The sequence below is a fragment of the Cavia porcellus genome, unplaced genomic scaffold, assembly GCF_034190915.1.
Source record: "Cavia porcellus strain 051 isolate PalLab524CR breed Dunkin Hartley unplaced genomic scaffold, mCavPor4.1 scaffold_22, whole genome shotgun sequence".
In the NCBI taxonomy this organism is placed as follows: Eukaryota; Metazoa; Chordata; class Mammalia; order Rodentia; family Caviidae; genus Cavia; species Cavia porcellus.
The window spans coordinates 49,666,754-49,687,124 of NW_026947505.1; the positions used below are offsets into that span (position 1 = coordinate 49,666,754).

At 39.5% G+C, this 20,371-nt stretch overlaps 1 protein-coding gene across 1 annotated transcript; it reads left to right on the top strand.

The window, feature by feature from the left end:
* The first annotated feature begins 253 nt into the window (after window positions 1-253).
* Window positions 254-19,712, top strand: LOC134472175 (uncharacterized). The gene is made up of 4 exons (XM_063233349.1): window positions 254-338; window positions 8,782-8,946; window positions 16,090-16,280; window positions 18,501-19,712. Exons 1-4 carry the CDS (start codon window positions 254-256, stop codon window positions 19,257-19,259), a joined length of 1,200 nt encoding a protein of 399 aa, XP_063089419.1. The 3' UTR covers window positions 19,260-19,712.
* The last annotated feature ends 659 nt before the right edge of the window (window positions 19,713-20,371 follow it).

Below are 20,371 nucleotides of genomic sequence, written 5' to 3' on the forward strand. Positions count from 1 at the left end.
ATATCACTACTCTCCGCTATAGGAGAAAATGACCATCTCCATTAATTTTTCAATGTATTAAGTGACTTAGAACAGATTGGCTACTGCAAAGGTTAGAACTTTTTTGACTTTCCTTTGCTCTGCTAATACACTTTAACTACATAGTATAAAATAAACTTCCACCTCCAAACAAAATTAGATGAAGACTAAATGGCATAACAATTTAAATGGTGAGATTATGAATGCAATGATGTTTGGCTAAAGAGATGCTATGATGATGCTTCATGTGGTGTCATATAGCAAGTACAGAACAGACAGAGATCATGTGGACTCCACAGAGCCTGAAGAAACCCTCAGAGGTGAGGAAAATCATTGGGAAAAAAATGAAGAAAACAGCTTTCAGAAAAAGTTCTACAGGAAAAGTAGTTACAGCAGAGCTAATGTGCAGTTTCTGACCCAGGAATATGGAGTAGGGGGTAGTTTTATAAACAAATTAACTTACGGTTTGTGGATTTAAGCAGTTAAATGGACATAACCTGGAAAGGAAGACCAGCATATGATGCAAAGAGAAGTGAATTCACTTTCTTCTTAACAGGGAAGCTGAATAAGCTCTAGTTTGTAAGGAACATGGGCACGTGAGCAAAAAAAAAGAGGGTCCACAAACATGCTAGAAAATGTCATTGAATTTGTCACTTTATGCCAAAAGAATGTTTTGCTATCAGTGTATGTAACTGTAACTCACCTGCTTTATGTGTGATAAAATGTTTGTGTATTCTATTACAGGGAGCTGAACAATGAGGCAGAGGACCATGGGGGGACCAGAGGGATCGTGTTCCAAGAGGACTGATCTTTTCAAGGGAACTTTCTGGTCTTCTGGGTGTCGGAGGCAGAAGCAACCTCACTGAAACTGCAACAAGCCTTCGTGTAACTGTCCTTGGCTACTGTCTACTACCCTGACACAGCAGCCATGACAGAGATTGTTTACCACGCTTCTGAGGGAGTCCACTTGGTTGGCTAAAAGAATTCCATGTGTTTATCTCATATCATTGCCTTAACCTCTAAGGCAGGATTTCCAGCTTTGGTTTTAGCCTTGTTTTAATCCTTTGCATGCTTTAACCTAAACAGATACCCCCCTGCGTCCTGATATCATTCCTCTGGGATTTTCTGTCACATGTTAACATTTTTCAGCTGCTACTGATCATGTTAAACTGTTCCCAGCTGTGCTTCCCTGAGAACTTTAAGGGCTTCATCCAACTGTTAGAGGTGCGGATCCTCTGTGTGGACTGCTTGCCAATCTCTCTGAAGCAGACGCCCATGTGTTCTGCTGTTGTTTATTCTCTCCTGCCTTTTCTCATTGAGTGACCTGAATTCATACACAGCTTTACTTCTGCTCAGAAATGAACCACAAATATTTTCTTCAGCCTCTTAAGATAAATGAAGTGGCAGAGATAGAGATAGATAGATAGAGAGAGAGAGAGAGAGAGAGAGAGAGAAAGAGAGAGAGAGAGCACTTGATACTAGCATTGAATGTGGCCCTGGAGGTCATTGAGCTGATTTTCTTCCCAGCTCTCCTCCTACCCTCATTTGTTGTGCTAGAGACCAGAAATCAGCAAGGACTTTTGGCCATTGATTAAGCAGTACTTGAAGAAAAGGATCACTTTTCTAGACTTGAGGGCAAGTATAGGTAGCTCAAGTCCATTTTTTTCAGCTCTAAACAGTAATTTTTTTTTATTGTTTACATGCTTGAAAATCAAAGTAGATTTAGAAGATCATGCTGGTGTAACAGAGAATGCCTCCGAAAGGAAAAAGGCTTGTCTATACCTTTGTAATTGATTGCAAATAGTGAAGCTTGGAAACTTTTATCATCCTTATTCTGCCTTGCTGATGGGTTCATTTACTGCTCAGTCTGCTGTATGTATGTATCTTATATACCTGCTGTTGTATCTTGAAGATATACTCATTGCTTGAGATATCATGGAGGAATTGCTCTTTGGTTACGCCCTCCTCTCTAACCATAGTAAGAACTTAGTAAATGTTCACTGTGTAGAAGAGAGAAGGAATATTAGGGATTCCTTGCCAGTATCAGTCAAGGGAGCACGGGAGAGCAGAACAGTCAAGGAAGGAAAATATAGTTTAGAAGTATAGGCTAGAAGGTAGAGAGGTCGGATAGTAAAGGGTTCAAAGGGAAAATACATTAAGGTTTTGTAGAGCAGTTGGGGGAGTTCTCTAAGCAGTTCTCCCTAGAGGCCAAGGAGACAGCCACATTCCATTCTTGCTTGTGCATACCACTGATTAAAAAAAACACACACACACACACAGAATAGACTGGACCTGTATTAGAGAATTGGTTTAGAGAGTATTCAAGAGGAAAAATCACCAGGTCCTGGTCTATCTTCCAACAGCTTATTTTCATTCTATCAGTTTCCTGCCTTGAAGCTTACAGTAGCCTTCTAACTGGTTTCTGAGCCTCTAATGACATCTGTCCAATTTACCAGCAACATTACTATCAGAGAGATCTTTCTAGAACACATATCTCATGTTATGCCTTAATGGAAATTCTTCAGGGCTCCCACTATTCTCCAAATTTAGAACCTACAAGACACTTTAATATCTTACCCTGTCTACTTCAGTCTGCTTAATCAATTTAAAAATGTATTTCTCATATATAAACTGAAATTTTGAATCATTTGACCAATGGCTCCCCACTCCTGCTTCCCACCACCCCTGCTTCTTGTAAGCACCGTTCTCCACTATACGTCTAAGAGGTCAACTTTTTTCTGTCTCTGGCTTAGCTTAAGCATCATGTCCTCAAAATTCATCATGTTGCCACAAAGGAAAAGATTTCATTCTTTTTACAGCTGAATAGTTTTCCTTTGTGCATATACACACACCACGTTTTCTCTATTCTTTCATCCATTGATGGACACTTAGGTTATTTCCATGTTTTGGCTGTTATGAATGGTGCTGCAATGTATGTAATGGTGGGGTGTCTCTGACTTACTGACTTCATTTCCCTTGAATGTATAACTAGTAATAGCTTTGTTGGATCACATGTAGTTCCATTTTTATTTTTCTATTAATCTCCACAGGGTTTACCACAGTGGTTGTATTCATTTATGATAGTATGGAAGTGTTCCTTTTTTCTCTAAAACCTTGCACACATTTGACTATCTTTAGCTTTTTTGAGACTAGCCGTTACGATAGGTGAGAGGTGATTTGTACTGTGTTTTACTTTCGTTTCTATGGTGGTGTTAAATATTTTTTCACATACCTGCCGATCATGTCTTTTTTTCCCCCTGTGCTACTGAGGATTAACCTCAAGAGCACTCTACATGGAGCTATATTCCTAACCCGTTTACTTTTTTGTTTTTAAATTTTGAAACAAGTTCATGCTATGCTGTCTCAGCTGGCCTCAAAATTGTAATTTGCCTGCCTCAGCCTCCCAAAGAGCTGGCATTACAGATGTGCACCCGGGCACCTGGATCATATGTCTCCTTTGAGAAATGTCCGACATTAAATCTTTATGACAACTAATCTGAATGCATTTCTTTGCCTTGTAAGTAAAAGATTCTAAACTGAACAGAAAAGAGATAAGGGGGGAAAAAAAGGAATATAAGAAAATAAAAAGCAAAGAAGACTTACTTTTTTACAATACCAACTTCTCTTTTCCCCTAGGCTTCTCTGTTTTTGTTGGAATTTTCTCTGTGCTGTAAAGGAACAAAGAAATCCCTTTTCTCTTTCCTAGTCCTGGCCAGGAAGTTCCCTCGAGGGTCTGATATTCCTCGTCTCCTCCCTCCCCTGGACTCACTCTGGCCGTTGCTCCTTTGCTTTGTCACTGGAGTTACATACAAAAGAATAGAAGTCTCAGGAAACACTGTAAATCTCTTGAGTTAATGTGAAAAAATTAAAGAAGTTAAAAATGTTGGGACCAGTGATATAGCTCAGTGGCACAGCATCTCCCTGGCAAATGCAAGGTCATGAGCTCAATTCTTAGTACTCGCCTAAATAAATAAATAAAAGTGTTAACTATCTCATTAAAATTCATCTATAGTTAATAAGAGCCCAGTTTCAACAGCAAAATTTATAGTAAAGTGTTCTTGGCTTCAGAAAATTGAATGCTCATGTATTAAAGATATGCTTATATCAAATGTCAATGCAACCGCATATATATTTAAGTGTATAAGATAGATAACCATATTACTGAGTTTTGTTAGATCATTGAACAGAACTGTTTGCAGTCTCACTGTTTGAAAGTTCACTTTATATGCTTTAATTTTGTAACTTGAACAACTATTTCTAAGATAACAATATGTAATCTATTAACTAGTGATTTCCTATTGTTTATTTTTTCTGAAATTCTGTATAACTTATACCCTATTTCTGCTTTTTTTTCTTTTTCTCCTTAATAAAAAAATGTCAATGCTATCAGAGAAAAGTTATAAAATAAATGAAATACTATTTTGTTTCTAATTCTGTGCCTGAATTGTTTTATTAGCTGGTTATATAGTTAAAACACAAGGGTAAAATTGATAAGATTTATAATGTCAGAAACAGAAGTCTTATTTATCAAAGGGAATATTTTGAAAAAATGTTTTACCAAAAATTTTAAAAATGTTTCACCAAAATATTTTGGTAATTAATTAATATGCTTACATGAAATTTCAAAGAACTTATGGGAGTAACTTGGTTGTAGTTAGCACAGTGATTAGTATTTTAATAAATTTATAGGACATAATTGAAAATTTATTATAAAATGTGGGATTTGGCATATACTACTTAGTTGTGTGTGGTAGCAATCATGGAAAGATTTTGTTAAAAAAGAAAAAAGTGTCCAAAATATATTTGTACGGGAATGACCAAAAATTCCAAGGGTGATTTTTTGACTTGCTAAATGAAAGGGAGATTCATACTGAACTCTTAAATTTCATTGTAAAAAGCAGAAGTTTAAAAACTGCTAACTATAATTAATGGGTATGCAGTATAAAATCTAGTGAATAATTTGGGGAATTCCATATATCTATCTTTCAGTCTCTCCTTCCCCTTCTTCTTCTTTCAGTGCCAGGGATCAAACCCAGGATCTCATGTGCACTAGGCAAGCCCTCTACCACGGAGCTACACGCCAGCCTATAGGTTCTTCTCTATCAGAGAATTTTAGATGTATTTTCTTTATTAAGAAGTCTATCACTTATAAAATGTCAGGTTATTTATACTCTCCCTTAGAAAATATAACTGGAGAACCTACTCTTTTTCATCAATAACATCTAGCTTCTAAATGTCAATCAGCTATGAGCCATACAAAAATAAAAAGAAACATTTTTCCTCAGATATAAGAAATGTTAAAACCCAGCTAGCAAGAGGAGAGATCACTATAGATCCCATAGGCTTTAAAATATTAATTAAGTAATAGGATTGGGGATAAGCTGAGTAGCATAAGAGCTTGCCTTGCAAAGGCAAGGTTGTGAGTTTGATCCCTTGTACCTACTTCCCCCGCCCCCACCTAAAAAGAATGTGGAAAAGCTCTATGTAGGTCTTGTGATAGTAATGGATGTCAGCTTGAGTAAGAAAATTGACAGCTAAATTGGATTTTTTTTTTTTTGAGAAAGGGTTTCATTGTGAAGTTTGAAGTGACCTTGAACTCATTTTGTAGGCCAGGATGGCCTTGAACTCACAGTGATCCTCCTGCCTCAGCCTCAAGAATGCTAGGATTATAGGAGTGAGCTACCACATCCAGCCCATCCAGTGAAAATGAATCAGCATAGTTCTGAATGTGGCTGAAGGGACAACAGTTTCTTACAAAAGTAAATCTACTCTTAACAGATGGTATAGTCATTGGTATTTACCCAAATGAACTGAAAACTTTAAATTTGCACTTGCATTTATGACAATTTTATAACTGCTAAAATTTGGAAGCAACTAAGATGTCCTTAAAAGACTAGTGGATAACTTCTTGTAATATCCCATTTTGTCATAATGAACTATTATTCAACACTAAAAAGAAATATTCTGTGAAGCTACAAAAAGGCACAGAGGAACAAAACCATGTTAATAAAGAAAAGAAGCCATAATAAAAATACTGCATAAAATTCCAATTATATGACATCATGGGAAAAAATAGGAGGACAATTAAAAAATCATTAGTTGCCAGAGGTTTTAGGAAGGAAGAGATGAACAGGACAAAACACAGCAACTTCACACTTTGAGTATTCCAATGGAGGATTCAATTCCTGACAAAGAGAAAGGAGGAAATTGCTAAAGACTTAATTTATGCTTGTTTTTTGTTCCTCCCAAACATCAATATGTAGTAAATATTTGAGTTGTAACTGTATTTGGAGCAGTATGTTAAGTTTTATGTGCAATCTATTCCATGTCAAAATTATTAGTGTTGGGGCTGGGGATTTAGCTCAGTGGCATAAGCGCCTGCCTTGCAAGCAGGCAGTCGTGAGTTTGATCCCTGATACCGATAAAAAACAAAAAAGACAAAAAAAAATTATTAGTGTTAAAAATAAGAATAAAAGAAAAGTCTAGTTGTTTGTGGTCCTGGAGAAGAGAATATTTTTATTAGTGTGTAAATCAGTTTTCACAGATGAAATGCATTTATACCAAAGACGAGCAATAAATTATTACTCGTATGTAAAGTAGCCAATGTTTCCCATCCCTGAGATAATCGCTTGTTCAAACTAAAGAAAGAATGTATTTCATTGTTTAATTGTTTTCACTTACATCCCAGAAGAGGATCCAAGACCTTTTATTATGATAGTTTTATTTAGATGAATAAAACACGACTGAAGTCTCTATGCCTTGAATTTTATTAAAATATTTTAAATCTCTCTGCATGAGGTTATTTTCTCTTGTCCAATACCAAAAATATATTCTAATTTTACTTTTTGCTTGACAACTCCTTTATAGGAAGAACCTTGATTTCAGAACATTATTTTAAAACATGGTGTAGCACAAACAGGTTTTTCCTCTATTTCTCATTTGGATTTAAGTTAATATTAATACTTTTGAACATGTATTATCACATCAAAAATATAGTGCTACCTGTAAAAATCTTTTTTTTTGGTAGTTATAATAAAACCTTTATACTGCTGAACTATCAAGATATCCCCTGAGCATTTGTTTATTTCTGTTGCTTCTCTGCTTTATATTTAGGACTAAAAGATTTTCAACTGACATAATAATAATGTCGAGAATCCATTAGGTGGCATACATTGTGCACTGACCGGCCATACCGTCATTCTTTTTCATTTTTTAACAGTACCTAGGATTAAACCTAGCTTTCACACTGAAGTATATCTTCAGCCCCTAATTTATTTATTTTTATTTCTGAGATAATGCTTATTAAGTTATAAATTGTCCAAACTGAACACAACTTGTGATTGTCCTAGCTCAGCCTCCCACAGTTAAGGGTGTATACCACCAAGCAGCATTAACTGGCCATTTTTAACATTTATATTTTCTTTTTCCAGGCTTGTAAAATGTCCTCTTATCACTGACGATCTGAGTGCTAACAAATACCTTACCGTAGTAGTTAACACCACAACCATGTGCAGATTCTCGCTACCTACCAACCCAAACTAGAAACAAGGGGTATGGTTGTTTTATGAAACGTGAGATAATTTATATGACAGGGATTTGTGTTTGCAGAATAAGATATATAAAGGTGGACCCAAGATACTGGATTATTAGGAGCTGTCAAGGCAAGCACAGTGAAAAGGCAGAAGCACTTATTTCGGGATTAAACTATGATTCTGAAAAGAACATTTAATTATTACCTTCTCCTTGTGTTTAAGGCACTTCAAAAATGAGCCTTACAGCAGATTTCTCATGTTATAATGATTTGTCTCTGGATCTTTCTCACATATAAAATTGTGTTCTCCTTCAAGATAAGAAACACACTGCACAATTTTCTACTTTACTTAGGCCCAGCCTGTTATCGCTACAAAGTAAGTGTGAAAAGTAACTTCAGCTGATGAATATACTTAACCAATATGCGAATCTGAAATGTTATGGTTAGAGCTTAATTTTCATGGGGCCTGTCTTGACTTGTTTAAGTCCCTAAAAACAAGACCCAGTGCTTTCGCCTCCCCCCACATCTGACTTAAAATAAGCTCTGTGTAAAGAAGTGTGATGCAAGACGTAAGGTGCAAGGAATTGTTTCACAGACAAATCTCTGTGGAATATCAGCTGCAGTCTTATTCAGGGGAGTATTTTACAGGATTAGTGTCAACATTTAAATCAAAGCAGGGGAAACTCTCACCAAAATAGGAGTTACTCATGTCAAAGGCTGCCAAATTGAGCATGCCTTCCCTGTTTCTGTCAGGCAACTCACCTCCCACATGAAAACCACTGCAAATGCCCATGTGTACTGTTTTTGTTAACGTATTTTTAGGGTATGCTCTCGAGTCGGCATTACTGGTAGCATTTCCATTTCCTGAGACACAGGTTTCATTTGAGTAAAATAACAGTGGCTAATTGTGGCTCTTTGTTGAGAATATCTCCTTTAGAAAGTTTTCTGAGCCTCTACATTGAATAGACTAGTGTGTTCTTGGTATGAGATGCAGTAGCACACATGCCAAAGGCTTGCCCTCTTTTTGGGGGGTAGGATTAATATTAATAATGACCGGTATTTATTCGTTACTGTGCCAGTCATCCCTATAAGCACTTTTGAACTATTAGTACATTTGATCCTCTCAATAATCTTTCAAGATGTGTACAATTAATATCATCATTGTACAGAGGAGGAGACTGATACCCAAAGGTGTTAAGTAACTAGTTGTTCAGAGTTGAATGTCTATTCAGGGGCTTGTCTACGATTTAAATACAAGCAATCAACACAATTGATGGAAGCAGGGGTTACACCCCAGACTGGGTCAAAAGAGGAGCAGATGGGAATGAGTAATAATAACCCTGATAATGGACATGCCCGCTGCTTATTTTGTGGCCCTTCAGGTCTACAGAGTGGAGGTATGTTCATGGTAGTCAGAATTGAGCTTGGTGACAGGCAAAGCTGACCAGAGAAAGGAAACAACTTTGTTTTCCCAAAAGTGACCCAATTAGGAAGCACACATTTGGAGGGGAGAAAGGCTAAAATAACATTGTGTTTTATGTTGAGTTTTTTAAAAAAAGAACCACAATAATATCAGAAAGATTTTTCTTCCCATGCTGGTTCATGTGGTGAAATTTTAATAAAGATGCTGAGAGAGCTTTAAAAGCTTTAAGTCAATATTGTGTTTGTATCATTTTCTCCAACAGATGATTTTTGTGCATGAAGTAAAGGCAACAACAACCATTATATAATTCCAAAAATAAACTCAAACATTTTATATAAAATCTTCTTAGGTAAAAACAATGTAACAATAGTCAAGTCTGCGATAGTTAAGTTTTAAAGCCCATCTATCATCCTGTGGGATATTAGATTGAGACACTTATATATCAATTTATTTGAAATAAAAGTGGTATATCATTTTAAGAATTTCCTGTTGAAATATGGGTTTGTAAATATATTTCTCTTTATAGGTAAGATATATAGCTATATTGGTTCATCCTATGCATACTATATCCAAAATTATTTTCAAGATAAGACTATTATAGCATATATGTATATAACTCATAGTAGTATACTCTCACAAACCTACAGTTATCATATCCATCCTACAAGTTGAAAAATCAGTCTTTTACAGAGGATACTGGGGGTACCTCACCCAAATATAATGACAAAGTACTAGTACAAGATTTTAGATCCAGACCCCCTTGATTTCAAATCCCATTTTCTGTTTGTAAACCAGTATTTTTTTTTATACCACTGACTGATAACTTTACCTCCTATCCTGGTTCTGTTCATGTGGCAGAAACTCAACCAATAATATTTACTGATTTATTTGCATAAATAAGCACATTAAATACTGTCAGAATTCCATTTGAGATTAAACTTGTAAGTACCTAAGACTATAAATCCTTTTTAATGCTTATACTCTGTGCAGCTGGCATGTAGTTAGCACTCAATTTGATAAAGGAAGGGTAAGACAGAAAGAGTATGAGGAGAGGAAAAATGAAGAGTTATACCCTGGATGTTTCTGTGACCATGGAGAAAACTTGATATATTAGCTCTAAAAGGTAAAGATAAATTTGTAGTTATCACCCATATGAGAGAGTGGCACCTGAGGCTAAAATCAAGCAATAGAATTATGTGTGGTTAGATGAATAAGATGGACTATGTTAGTCTAGCAGGTGAGGGCATCGGAACCACAGAAGAGCAAAGCTACATTCATCTGTTCCACCTGTTTGGAGAAGCGCAACCACGCTATCTCTGCTCTCAAATCCTTCAAGGCAGCAAGCTCTTCCCCTCCCCTTAAGACTGTTCTGCTCTCTCCTTCTGATGATTCCTTTTTTACTTGTAACTCAGCATGCACCTACAGGAGTAATTAAATAGCCATGGTTGCTTTTACAGAGCCTGCTTGGGTGTGCTCTCTCCTCTCCACACCTTTAACATATTAGGTGCTGAAAACCTGAGCTAAAGTGGTCCTCCCTGGAGGGACTTTAACCAGAGCTCTTGTTGTCTTAAAGAGGCCCCCCTGTGATACTGGCCTTTCACATTACACCCCAGACATTCCCTATCAGCTTCAGATCGAGGAGAGCAGCTATCAAGAAAGAAATACACTTGTGCTTTGCATATGCTGACTGATATAAGTGATCCCTTCTCTTCCAGGTATTCAACAACTAAAGTTTACAGACTAAAACTAGGGGGATAATTGGAGGTAGGGGGGAGCAAAAGTTTGATCCTGGCTTTCCAACGTCAGTGAGTACCTTGATATGAAAAACCGTTTCTATGACTTCCTACAATTTTGGTGAGTCATCCAATATCCTGAACAGGGAGACTGATGGGTTCCAGAGGGCAGGGATCAACAATGTGTAATGTGCCAAAAGACAGTCACCAAGACAGAAAATTCTCCCCTACTTTCACAGCAAGCAATATGATAAAGCAAGACCTTGACTCATCCTGGAAACTGATACTGACAGAGGAGCTGAGAGGCTTTGTATGTGGTTCTAGAAGTAATGCCTGAGGATGCTTATCTGTCCTTGATAGAGAGTAAGAGGTTACTTTTGGTTAATATGATCTGAAATACACAGCAAAAAAGTATAGTCAAAGAGATAGGTAAACTTTTATCATCGGTTTATATGACCTCCAAAGTAGCAGTTAGTTACTCACTAGAGAAGACACAAAAAAGGGATTACCAACTATTACAAAACTAACTTAAAACGGACAATACACCACGATCCTGTCAACTCTACCAGCTGTCAAGGTGTCAAGCCTCAATTCCTGTATACATCACACCCGACTCAATCCCTGAGAACCAAAGACTGTCTCCAAATGTGAGCAACCATCAAAATACTCCTATGAACACACAAACTACTTCTTTTCTAGTATGGGTACAGAAATACACTGAGTCATCACAACAAACATCTTGCTAAATATATGGCCTTCTTCCCTTGTCAAACACTCAATGGGGCTTAAATAGCACCTCAATTTGTCTCTCTGTCTCATAAATAAAAATATATTAAACCATTCATATATGAGGCAAGTCATCCTCCAAAATCAAAGGGCCTTAGAGAACCTGAAAGGAGCACAAGGAGGTATGTGTACAGTTATAAAAGCTAAATGTGTGCACATTTTTAATAGTTTTGCTAATATATCAATGACTATTCAAGATACTAAACAGAAAATTAAAGCTATGTTGTATTCTTTTTAAAAATTTTTTTTATTGGTACCGGGGATTGAACTCACGACCACCTGCTTGCAAGGCAGGTGCTTAGGCTGCTGAGCTAAATCCCCAACCCCTAGCTATGTTGTATTCTAAAACTCCTTGTGGATAGTCATTATTGGCTCTTCCTAGTAAAAATATTTTTTGGTTATATTCACGATAACTTGTTAATTTTATTGTTTGGCTCATGCTTACTTAACTGTTTCTTTGGCCTTGTCTCCTCCACACTGAAATATGCCTACCCAAAGAAGAGCACCTGACCTCTATTGCGGGCCTTTAAATAGACGTCTGGAGAGTGTCTCTGACTATGATCCCTTCAGCCTGAAGTACCCAGAATAGTCATCAGCCCTAGCTCCCTCATGGAAGTTTGGGACACCTCTTCAGAGAGAAAAACATAGACAGCTAAGTTATTCGGTCTTTCCATGACTGCTTGCTACATGACTCACTTCCCCATTGGATCAATATTACCTAAACAGCACATTTCGGAGCTGTAAATGCTGCCCTCCAATGTGAGAAATCCCCTACAAGGTCGTCTACTAGATTGACCACAAGAAATCAAAGGCACTCTGACCAGAACACCCCTCCAGGGCAATGCTTCAAATGCTGACAAACAGTATCTGGCCTAGGTAACACCCACAGCCCAAGATACTCTCAGGCCATGGCCTTCCTATGGGGGTCCACTCTGAAAGTCAGATTGCCCAACACTAACAGTTATCCCTGCTGCCTCTGGGCTACAACCCCAGGGACTCACATCTGGCTCATTCCTAGACCTTCTTGGCTTGACCACCAAAGATTAAAGCTCACCAAAGGCCTCAGAGGCCCCTGGACCATCTCAAAAGCAGAACTTTGAGTAACTCTGGTGATGGAGGGTAAGTCTATTGCTTTCCTGATTGTTAGGGGACCTGTCATTCCACCCTTCTTTCTTTCTAAGGACTGGTCTTTCTGGGCTGATGACTGGTGTAGGCACTGATGATAAAGTTTCCAGATCCCCACCCCCCTATCGATGTCAGTTGGGTCAACACCTTCTCCTATACTCTTTAGTCTTTCTCACCTGTCCCATTCCTCTTTTTGGGTGAGATGTTTTAACCAAGTTATCAGCTACTCTGACAATGCCCAGGACACAACTAGCACTTCTAACCAAGCTAACATCTTCTTCCTTGTCCCCTTACCCCCCTGTGCAGCTAATGTCATTTCTCCTCAACTCAACCTCAGAGTCTGGGATGCCTCCACCCCACCCATGGCTTCATCTCAACAACTGTATACTGTCCTTGTCAAGCCAAACCACCCCTACCCTGATCAATGACAGTATCCCCTTCCTGACATGGCTTTATGGGGACTACAGCCTGGTATTTTTTACTATTGCAACATGGCCTCTTAATCCCCATTGATGTCCCCTTGCAAATTTTCTGTTCTCCCAGTACAGAAGACAGAAAACACTTACACACTGGTACAAGATCTCCATGCTGTCAGATTGTCCTTGCCACACCCTGTGATGCCAAACTCCTGCTCACTCTTGTCCCCCATCCCTCTGTTTACCACTCATTACTCAGTCTTAGATCAAAAGATGCCTTTTTCACTATCACCCTGAACCCTCCTCACAACTTCTCTTTGCCTTCACCAGACAGATCCTGACACTCATCCATCCCATCAGTTAACCTGGCCTGTCTTGCCACAGGGTTTTCAGGGGAGCGACATCACTTCAGTTAGCCCCTGGCCCATCATTTGCTGTCCTTTCCTCTCCTTACTCTCATCTCATACAATACATTGATGATCTCCCCCCTGCCTCACCCACTGAGACAGAGAGGCTCATTCTGCTTTCCATGTTCCTTGAATCTGGCAATGTTCACGGAAATTCCCCAGGAAGGCTGACTTCCCCCGGCATTTGATCAGCTATAGTAAAGAATGCCTTGATCACACACCTACACCCTGTTATGCCCTGAGTTCCAGCTGGCGACATCCACTGTGTACCTTATTGCCACTTTGATTTTCTCATGCCCAGTAGAACAATGAGCTCCCTCTGCTTTCCATGGGAGATCTTCCTTCTATTCTCCCATCCTTTTTAGATGGGAGAATCCAAATCCCATCTACCATACTAGCCTTTCTCCTCAAAAACCTAAAACTTCTCTATTCACCCGCATTGATCCGCTGAGATACCTGGTGTCCAGGCATCTTTTCTGTTTTGCACTTCATAGCTTTCTTTTCCTGTGTTCCTCCTTCGACTTCTCCCAGGTCTTCTTTCCCTTCTGCCTGCACATCCTCTGCCTGACTCTTCCCTGACAATAGATCCAACTGACCTTGACGCTGCCCTCCACCCAGGCAGCCCCTTACTGAGCCTCCTGCTGTGGTCACTGAAGCTGCTTCTCCCCTTCTTCCAGAGTCTCCTGCCAATCAGACACCACCTTCTAACTGTAACCCTCCTTTTCTTACAGTCAAGAGCAAGGCTTTTTTTTGAGCAAGATAGACAAATTGATTTCATTCACATGTCACAGGTACAAAAGTTAAGGTCTGGGTCAGTACCTTTACTGGATCAATGGAAACCTTCCTACCAGGTCAGAAAAGACCTCAGTCATTGTCAATTCCCTCCTGTCTGATTTTATCCCCTGGTTTGGCCTTTCTGCCTCTATTCAATCAGACAGTGGTCTAGACATTCAATCAGACATTGGTCAAATTACCCAGAAGATGCCTAAATCACTTGGTATCTAATAAAACCTCCACACGCTCTACCAGCCTTAATCATCAAAAAAAAAGTAGAGAGAGATCATGACCTTCTCAAGGCCCACCTCACTAGGCTCATGCTCCAGTTCTATGAAGACTGGATTTTCCTACTGCCAGTTATTCTCCCTTATATCTAAACTACCCCCTGGGAAACTATGAGATACAATGCATTTAAATTTTGTATGTCCACACCTTTTTGCTCAGACCAAATCTCAACCAAGAGGTCAACCCCATTAAAGACTGTCTCCCAAATCTACAATAGGCCTGAAAAGAAATATGCTACAGCCCAAGTGGAAGGACCCTTCCTGGTCATCTACAATACCCTGATGGCTGTTCACCTATGAGACACATAGCTCCTGAATAAAACTGTGTTCTACTGATTTCTTGCTTGACTGATCCCTTCTTAGTTGTTTTTCCCTTGCATGTATCTATGTATCTCGCTGCATATTTTACTTGCAATACTGTTATGATTTCAAATCAATTGTCTCGTCTCGAAGAAGAAATCATTTCTCGTGCCCATGCTCATCCTTGCCCTGTGTTCCCTTCTCATCTCTGCACTCTCTTGTCTGGCTAGCTCTCCTGTTCCTTTTGCCACACCCCACAAATGCACACCTGCTGCTCCTCTCAACGGTTCCTGATTCTCTCTACAGGACCCTGCAGTTAGCTCATTCCCTGCTAAACAAGTCCAAGCCTTTCTTACGCAAAATTACTGGCTTTATATCTCCATATCCTCAGCCATCTATAAAGCCACTCTAGTCCTTCCCATGTCTGGGTCTTTACTAAACACACACCACCCTTTGCCGCATCCTGTCCCCCAAGAACTCTCTGTCTCAATTAAGGTGTCCATACCATCTACATGTCCTGCAGGAAGAAGGCATGAGAGACAGTGCCCACCTCCCTTACTCTTTTTCTCTTTGTATCAATAAAGAGACAGGGATGTTATGCCCATAAGGTGATGCCCTTGCTGGCAGGCATGTTAGGAAACCACAGAATAACAAAGCCATGTCCATTTGCACTGCCTGTTTGGAGAAGTAGAACCACACTACCCGTATACCCAAATTCCTCAAAGGCAGCAAATTCCTCCCTTTCCCTTTGTAGCCTTTGTTCTACACTCACTTCCTGAAGATTTCTTTTTTATTTGTAACTCAGCCCAAGGAGTGATTAAATACTCATGGGTGCTGTTACAGAGTGTACTTGGGTGGTCTCTCTCCTCTCCACATCTTTAACATATATAATGGTGCATACCTATAATCTCAGCAGTTGGGAGGGTGAGGCAGGAGTGTTGGGAGCAGGAGCCAGGGGTCCAGCAGTGAACGGGTGTGGGAAACCACACACTGAAGCTGGACCTCAATCAGTTCCTCATCCTACAGTGACCTCAGCCTTCCAGACAAAGCATCGCGCTGATATTAACCTGGGAAAAGCTTCATAACATAAACAATAGAAGTTTCTCATGGGCCCAAGAACATGTTTACCTCCTGGGCTGCACAACATAGAAGTTTCTCACGGGCCCAGGAGCATGTTTACCTTTGCTGTGTGCACAAGAAAGTGTCCTGAAGTGACTTGTACTGCTCTTTGTTTTGAAACATTATAAAAACTCTGTAGTCTTTCAATAAATCGCCTTTTGCCTCCTGAGCAACTGGTCTCCCTGTGTCTTCAGTCTCTCGCCTGACTCCTTCCCCGCGCTGGCCACGGCACCTGGCACTTGGCGCCCGAACGTGGGGCTTGGCGCCCGAACTTGGGGCTTGGAATATAAGCATTCGGAGCGTTTTTCCAGTGGAAGGAGAATCGGGAGTTCCGAGAAGACCGCTGCTACAGAGGACCCGGGTAAGTGAAAAGTGAAAGTAGCAGGGAGTGGCATACACGCAGGGATTGAGAATGGGTAACTCCCCGTCATCAGAACGGGAACTTTTTGAACAAGTTATTTCCTCTTTGTTAAAGAGTAGGGGCATTCCTGTAGCTAAGCTTCAAATTCATCTGTTTGTTGATTTTGTGCATCAGGTTTGCCCCTGGTTTCCCGAACAGGGAACGGTTAATGTTGAGACTTGGAAAACAGTAGGAGAAAAGATTAAGGATTATTATTGTGCTTGGGGTCCTGAGAAGGTTCCTGTGGATGTGTTTCTGATTTGGACTCTAATTAAGGACTGTTTAAAAGGGGACTCTGAGTCTAGTAAATGGGAAAAAAGAACTCGAGAAAGTTTTATAAGAAAAACCAAATCTTCAGAGAATGTGGCATCCTCCTTATACCCCCCACCCCCGCCCTCTGCTCTGCCAACACTCTCTGAGCCACCCTGTTACAAGCAGCCTGGTTAGCTCAGTCGGTAAAGCATGAGACTCTTAATCTCAGGCATGGCTACGTTCGCGGTGGAATACTCCGCCGGTTCGTTTCCACCTGGTGGTTTTGGTATGTGTGTGCGTGATGCCGGCTTGTGAGTTGTGTTCTGAAATGTAAATTTTTTGTGTTTGTCTGTGTCTTCCCTGTTTGTTGTTATTATTCTCTTTTTCTCCAGGATAAGATGGGACAGACAACTTCATCTCCTCTCTCCCTTACCTTAGACCATTGGCCCGAGGTTTGAGAGTGAGCTCACAATCTTTCTCTCCAGGTTAAAAAGGACATGATTAATGATGGTACAGCTGAGAAAAAAAAAATGCCCTCTCCTTGGTTGCCTGTTTAAACTTGTTACTAACTTAGGGGCTTGTTGCCCATTTCTGTTGCAGGATCCATATGGCTTATTAGATCCAAGGTTCATAATAAGAAAAATTATTTCCTTTAGCTCACCAAACTGTGCAAGAAACAACCTTTGTTTGTTTGTGTCTTTAATGTTGTGGCGCCTTGTTTAATATGTAAGTCTTCAACTGATTGCTTGCAACCTTGGCATGCCTTTTAAAAAGAGTATTTTTCTTTCTAGTTAAAATGTAAACATGTGCACATATATGTGTATATGTATGGTTTTTAAGAATCATATCAATTTTACTAAGTGAAAACCAGGTCATGCTGTAATTGAGCCAGTAAAAAGGTTATAGTTTTTTTTTTAAAAACAAAACAAAACAAAACAAAACAAAACAGCATTTTAATATGGCAAAAAGACATAAAATAATTAAATATGATTTAGACTACTAGAAGGTGACTTCAAGGGTTTTGTTGTGAGTTTTAATGTTGTCTGAGAAGTGAGAGAAAAGGTAATTGACTGGTGATAGTAAAAAGGAGGGACAAAGAAAGTGATTCGTCTTCAAGTAAAATGTCTGGCTGTGCCAGAATATGAAAGAAGATAAAACTTGGAGGTATATTGTAAGTTATAGAAAGCTCGAGATGATGTAAATTTTATTTGTCTTGGTTATAGTACTGAAAACAGCAGGTTTTACGTTATCAATATGGTATAACACGGCAGCAGGCACGAGAAATTGTTAAAAACTGTCCTTCATGTGCGCCTCTCCTTCCAGTACCGCATTTTGGAGTCAACCCTCGAGGACTCCGTCCAAATGACATCTGGCAGATGGATGTCACTCATTATCCTTTTTTTGGGTCATTAAAATACCTACACGTTACCATAGACTTTTCTCATTACATGCTTGTCTCACCTATGACTGCAGAAACTGCCACCCATGTAATACAACACCTACTATATTGTTTCTCTATCCTGGGCATTCCTCGATCCATTAAAACTGATAATGGCCCAGCATATGTTAGTAAACCCTTTGCCAAATTCTGTCAGACTTTCCATATTAAACATGTTACTGGATTGCCTTATAATCCTCAAGGACAAGGAACTGTTGAACGTGCTAATCTCTCACTAAAAAACACATTAAAGAAATTAAAAAGGGGGAGATGGTATAAGTATTCTCCCCAAACCCTTCTTAACCATGCTCTTTATGTTCTTAATTTTTTAACTTTTGATGCTTCCAATAGATCTGCAGCTGAGAGACATTGGTCTCCTGATTTGCCCTCCAAGCCAATGGTTTATTGGAAAGACCCATTAACTAATCTATTACATGGCCCTGACCCAGTATTGATATGGGGAAGAGGGTATGTTTGTGTTTTTCCCACAGACGCTGATACACCCAGGTGGATCCCAGAACGCTGTGTACGACATGCCCAAGAGCAAGATAGAAAAATTGCGCAGGACGATGCTTCGACTAACCATGACCTCGAGGACGAGAACAACGACCAGAAGGCCTCCTGCAACAAGAGATGAAACTCTTCTGTTTTTGGCTCAACTGTTAAGCATTATTTGGGTTTTGCATACATTTTATATGCCTGTGTGGGCAGATAATTATTGGGCATTTGTACCTAATCCTCCTTTGTTGCACCCTATGTCATGGGGCGACAACGATGATGTTACTGTTTATGTAAATAATACTCGTATCTTAAGTTTTCCTTCTTCCACTCATATACAACCTATCTCTATTGTATATAATTATACTGGAATGTCTGCTTCATTACCCCTATGTTTTTCTAAAACGAATAAGAATTGTACATTAATAGAAAGATATTCTGATTGGGATGGAAACTTTACTAATGGAATGCACTGGGGAGTAGATATGATGTATGTATTTTGCAACAGCAGTGAAACTAGAGTGGGAAAACGTAATCCCCCTGAGCATATTCCAGAATGTAGACAAAAATACCCAAGCAAAAGTGTATATGGACTCTCACGGCATTTGTGCCATCATAATTATACTATATGTTACAAAGATCTGTGTGATTGGAGCTCTAGCATTTATCGCCATGATAACAATCTTTCCATATTTTGTGAGAATTGTTGTTGGGCAAATGAGAAATGTGCGTTTGGACTTAAAACGTTTTAAGTTAGAATCAACTGCTAATGAAATTCCCATGCGACGCTTTGTCTAAGAAATAAGGGGGATATGTTGGGAGCAGGAGCCAGAGGTCCAGCAGTGAACGGGTGTGGGAAACCACACACTGAAGCTGGACCTCAATCAGTTCCTCATCCTACAGTGACCTCAGCCTTCCAGACAAAGCATCGCGCTGATATTAACCTGGGAAAAGCTTCATAACATAAACAATAGAAGTTTCTCATGGGCCCAAGAACATGTTTACCTCCTGGGCTGCACAACATAGAAGTTTCTCACGGGCCCAGGAGCATGTTTACCTTTGCTGTGTGCACAAGAAAGTGTCCTGAAGTGACTTGTACTGCTCTTTGTTTTGAAACATTATAAAAACTCTGTAGTCCTTCAATAAATCGCCTTTTGCCTCCTGAGCAACTGGTCTCCCTGTGTCTTCAGTCTCTCGCCTGACTCCTTCCCCGCGCTGGCCGCGGCACCTGGCACAGGAGGATATGCAATTGGACTTTGGGATAAACATAGTTCAAAAACAGTCTGAGCTATATAAGGAGATTCTGTCTAACAAAAAAAGAAATATAAAGAACAGATAGAAGTGTGTGTAAATCTGTGATTCAAAGGGTTGCAAATTTAGGTGTGGGGACTTTTAAGTGAAGAGAGCAAATGAAAGGAAACAGCAGCAGTATTGTTAAGTGCCTCGTACCATGTCCAGTTTGATGAAGAGTTGTTTCTCTCTTCTTCCTTCTGCTCTCTCCCTCCTCCTTCTTTCTCTCTCCCTCCTTCCCCTATCTCCCTTTCTCAAACAGAGAAAGAGAGGAGATAATAGAGTCCAAGGCTTTCGTCATGTACAGAAAGCCTCATTCCAATAACAAAAAAATCAGACAATTCACTCTATTGATACCAATGTGATATCTCAGAAGATTAAGCAACAAGAACTATGTATAATATGTATTTATTGTCAATCTGCAACAAAAAACTCTTGATTAAATGGAAATGATAGAAACTGCTGGAGAAACTTGTTAGGTTTTCTGGCACAATAGAGAAGCACAACAAGAAAAAGGCCTTTATTGAGGACGCAGAGAGGTCTGCACACCTGGTGGAGCTGAGATCCTCCTCTG

What these genes read in the sequence shown, in the direction of transcription:
- LOC134472175 (XM_063233349.1), top strand. Translation starts at nt 254, where the DNA reads ATGATGCTTCATGTGGTGTCATATAGCAAGTACAGAACAGACAGAGAT. An exon ending in GCCTGAAGAAACCCTCAGAG is followed by an intron (nt 339 to 8,781) that starts GTGAGGAAAATC and finishes ATGTCTATTCAG; the next exon opens with GGGCTTGTCTACGATTTAAA. An exon ending in TTCAGGTCTACAGAGTGGAG is followed by an intron (nt 8,947 to 16,089) that starts GTATGTTCATGG and finishes TTGCCTCCTGAG; the next exon opens with CAACTGGTCTCCCTGTGTCT.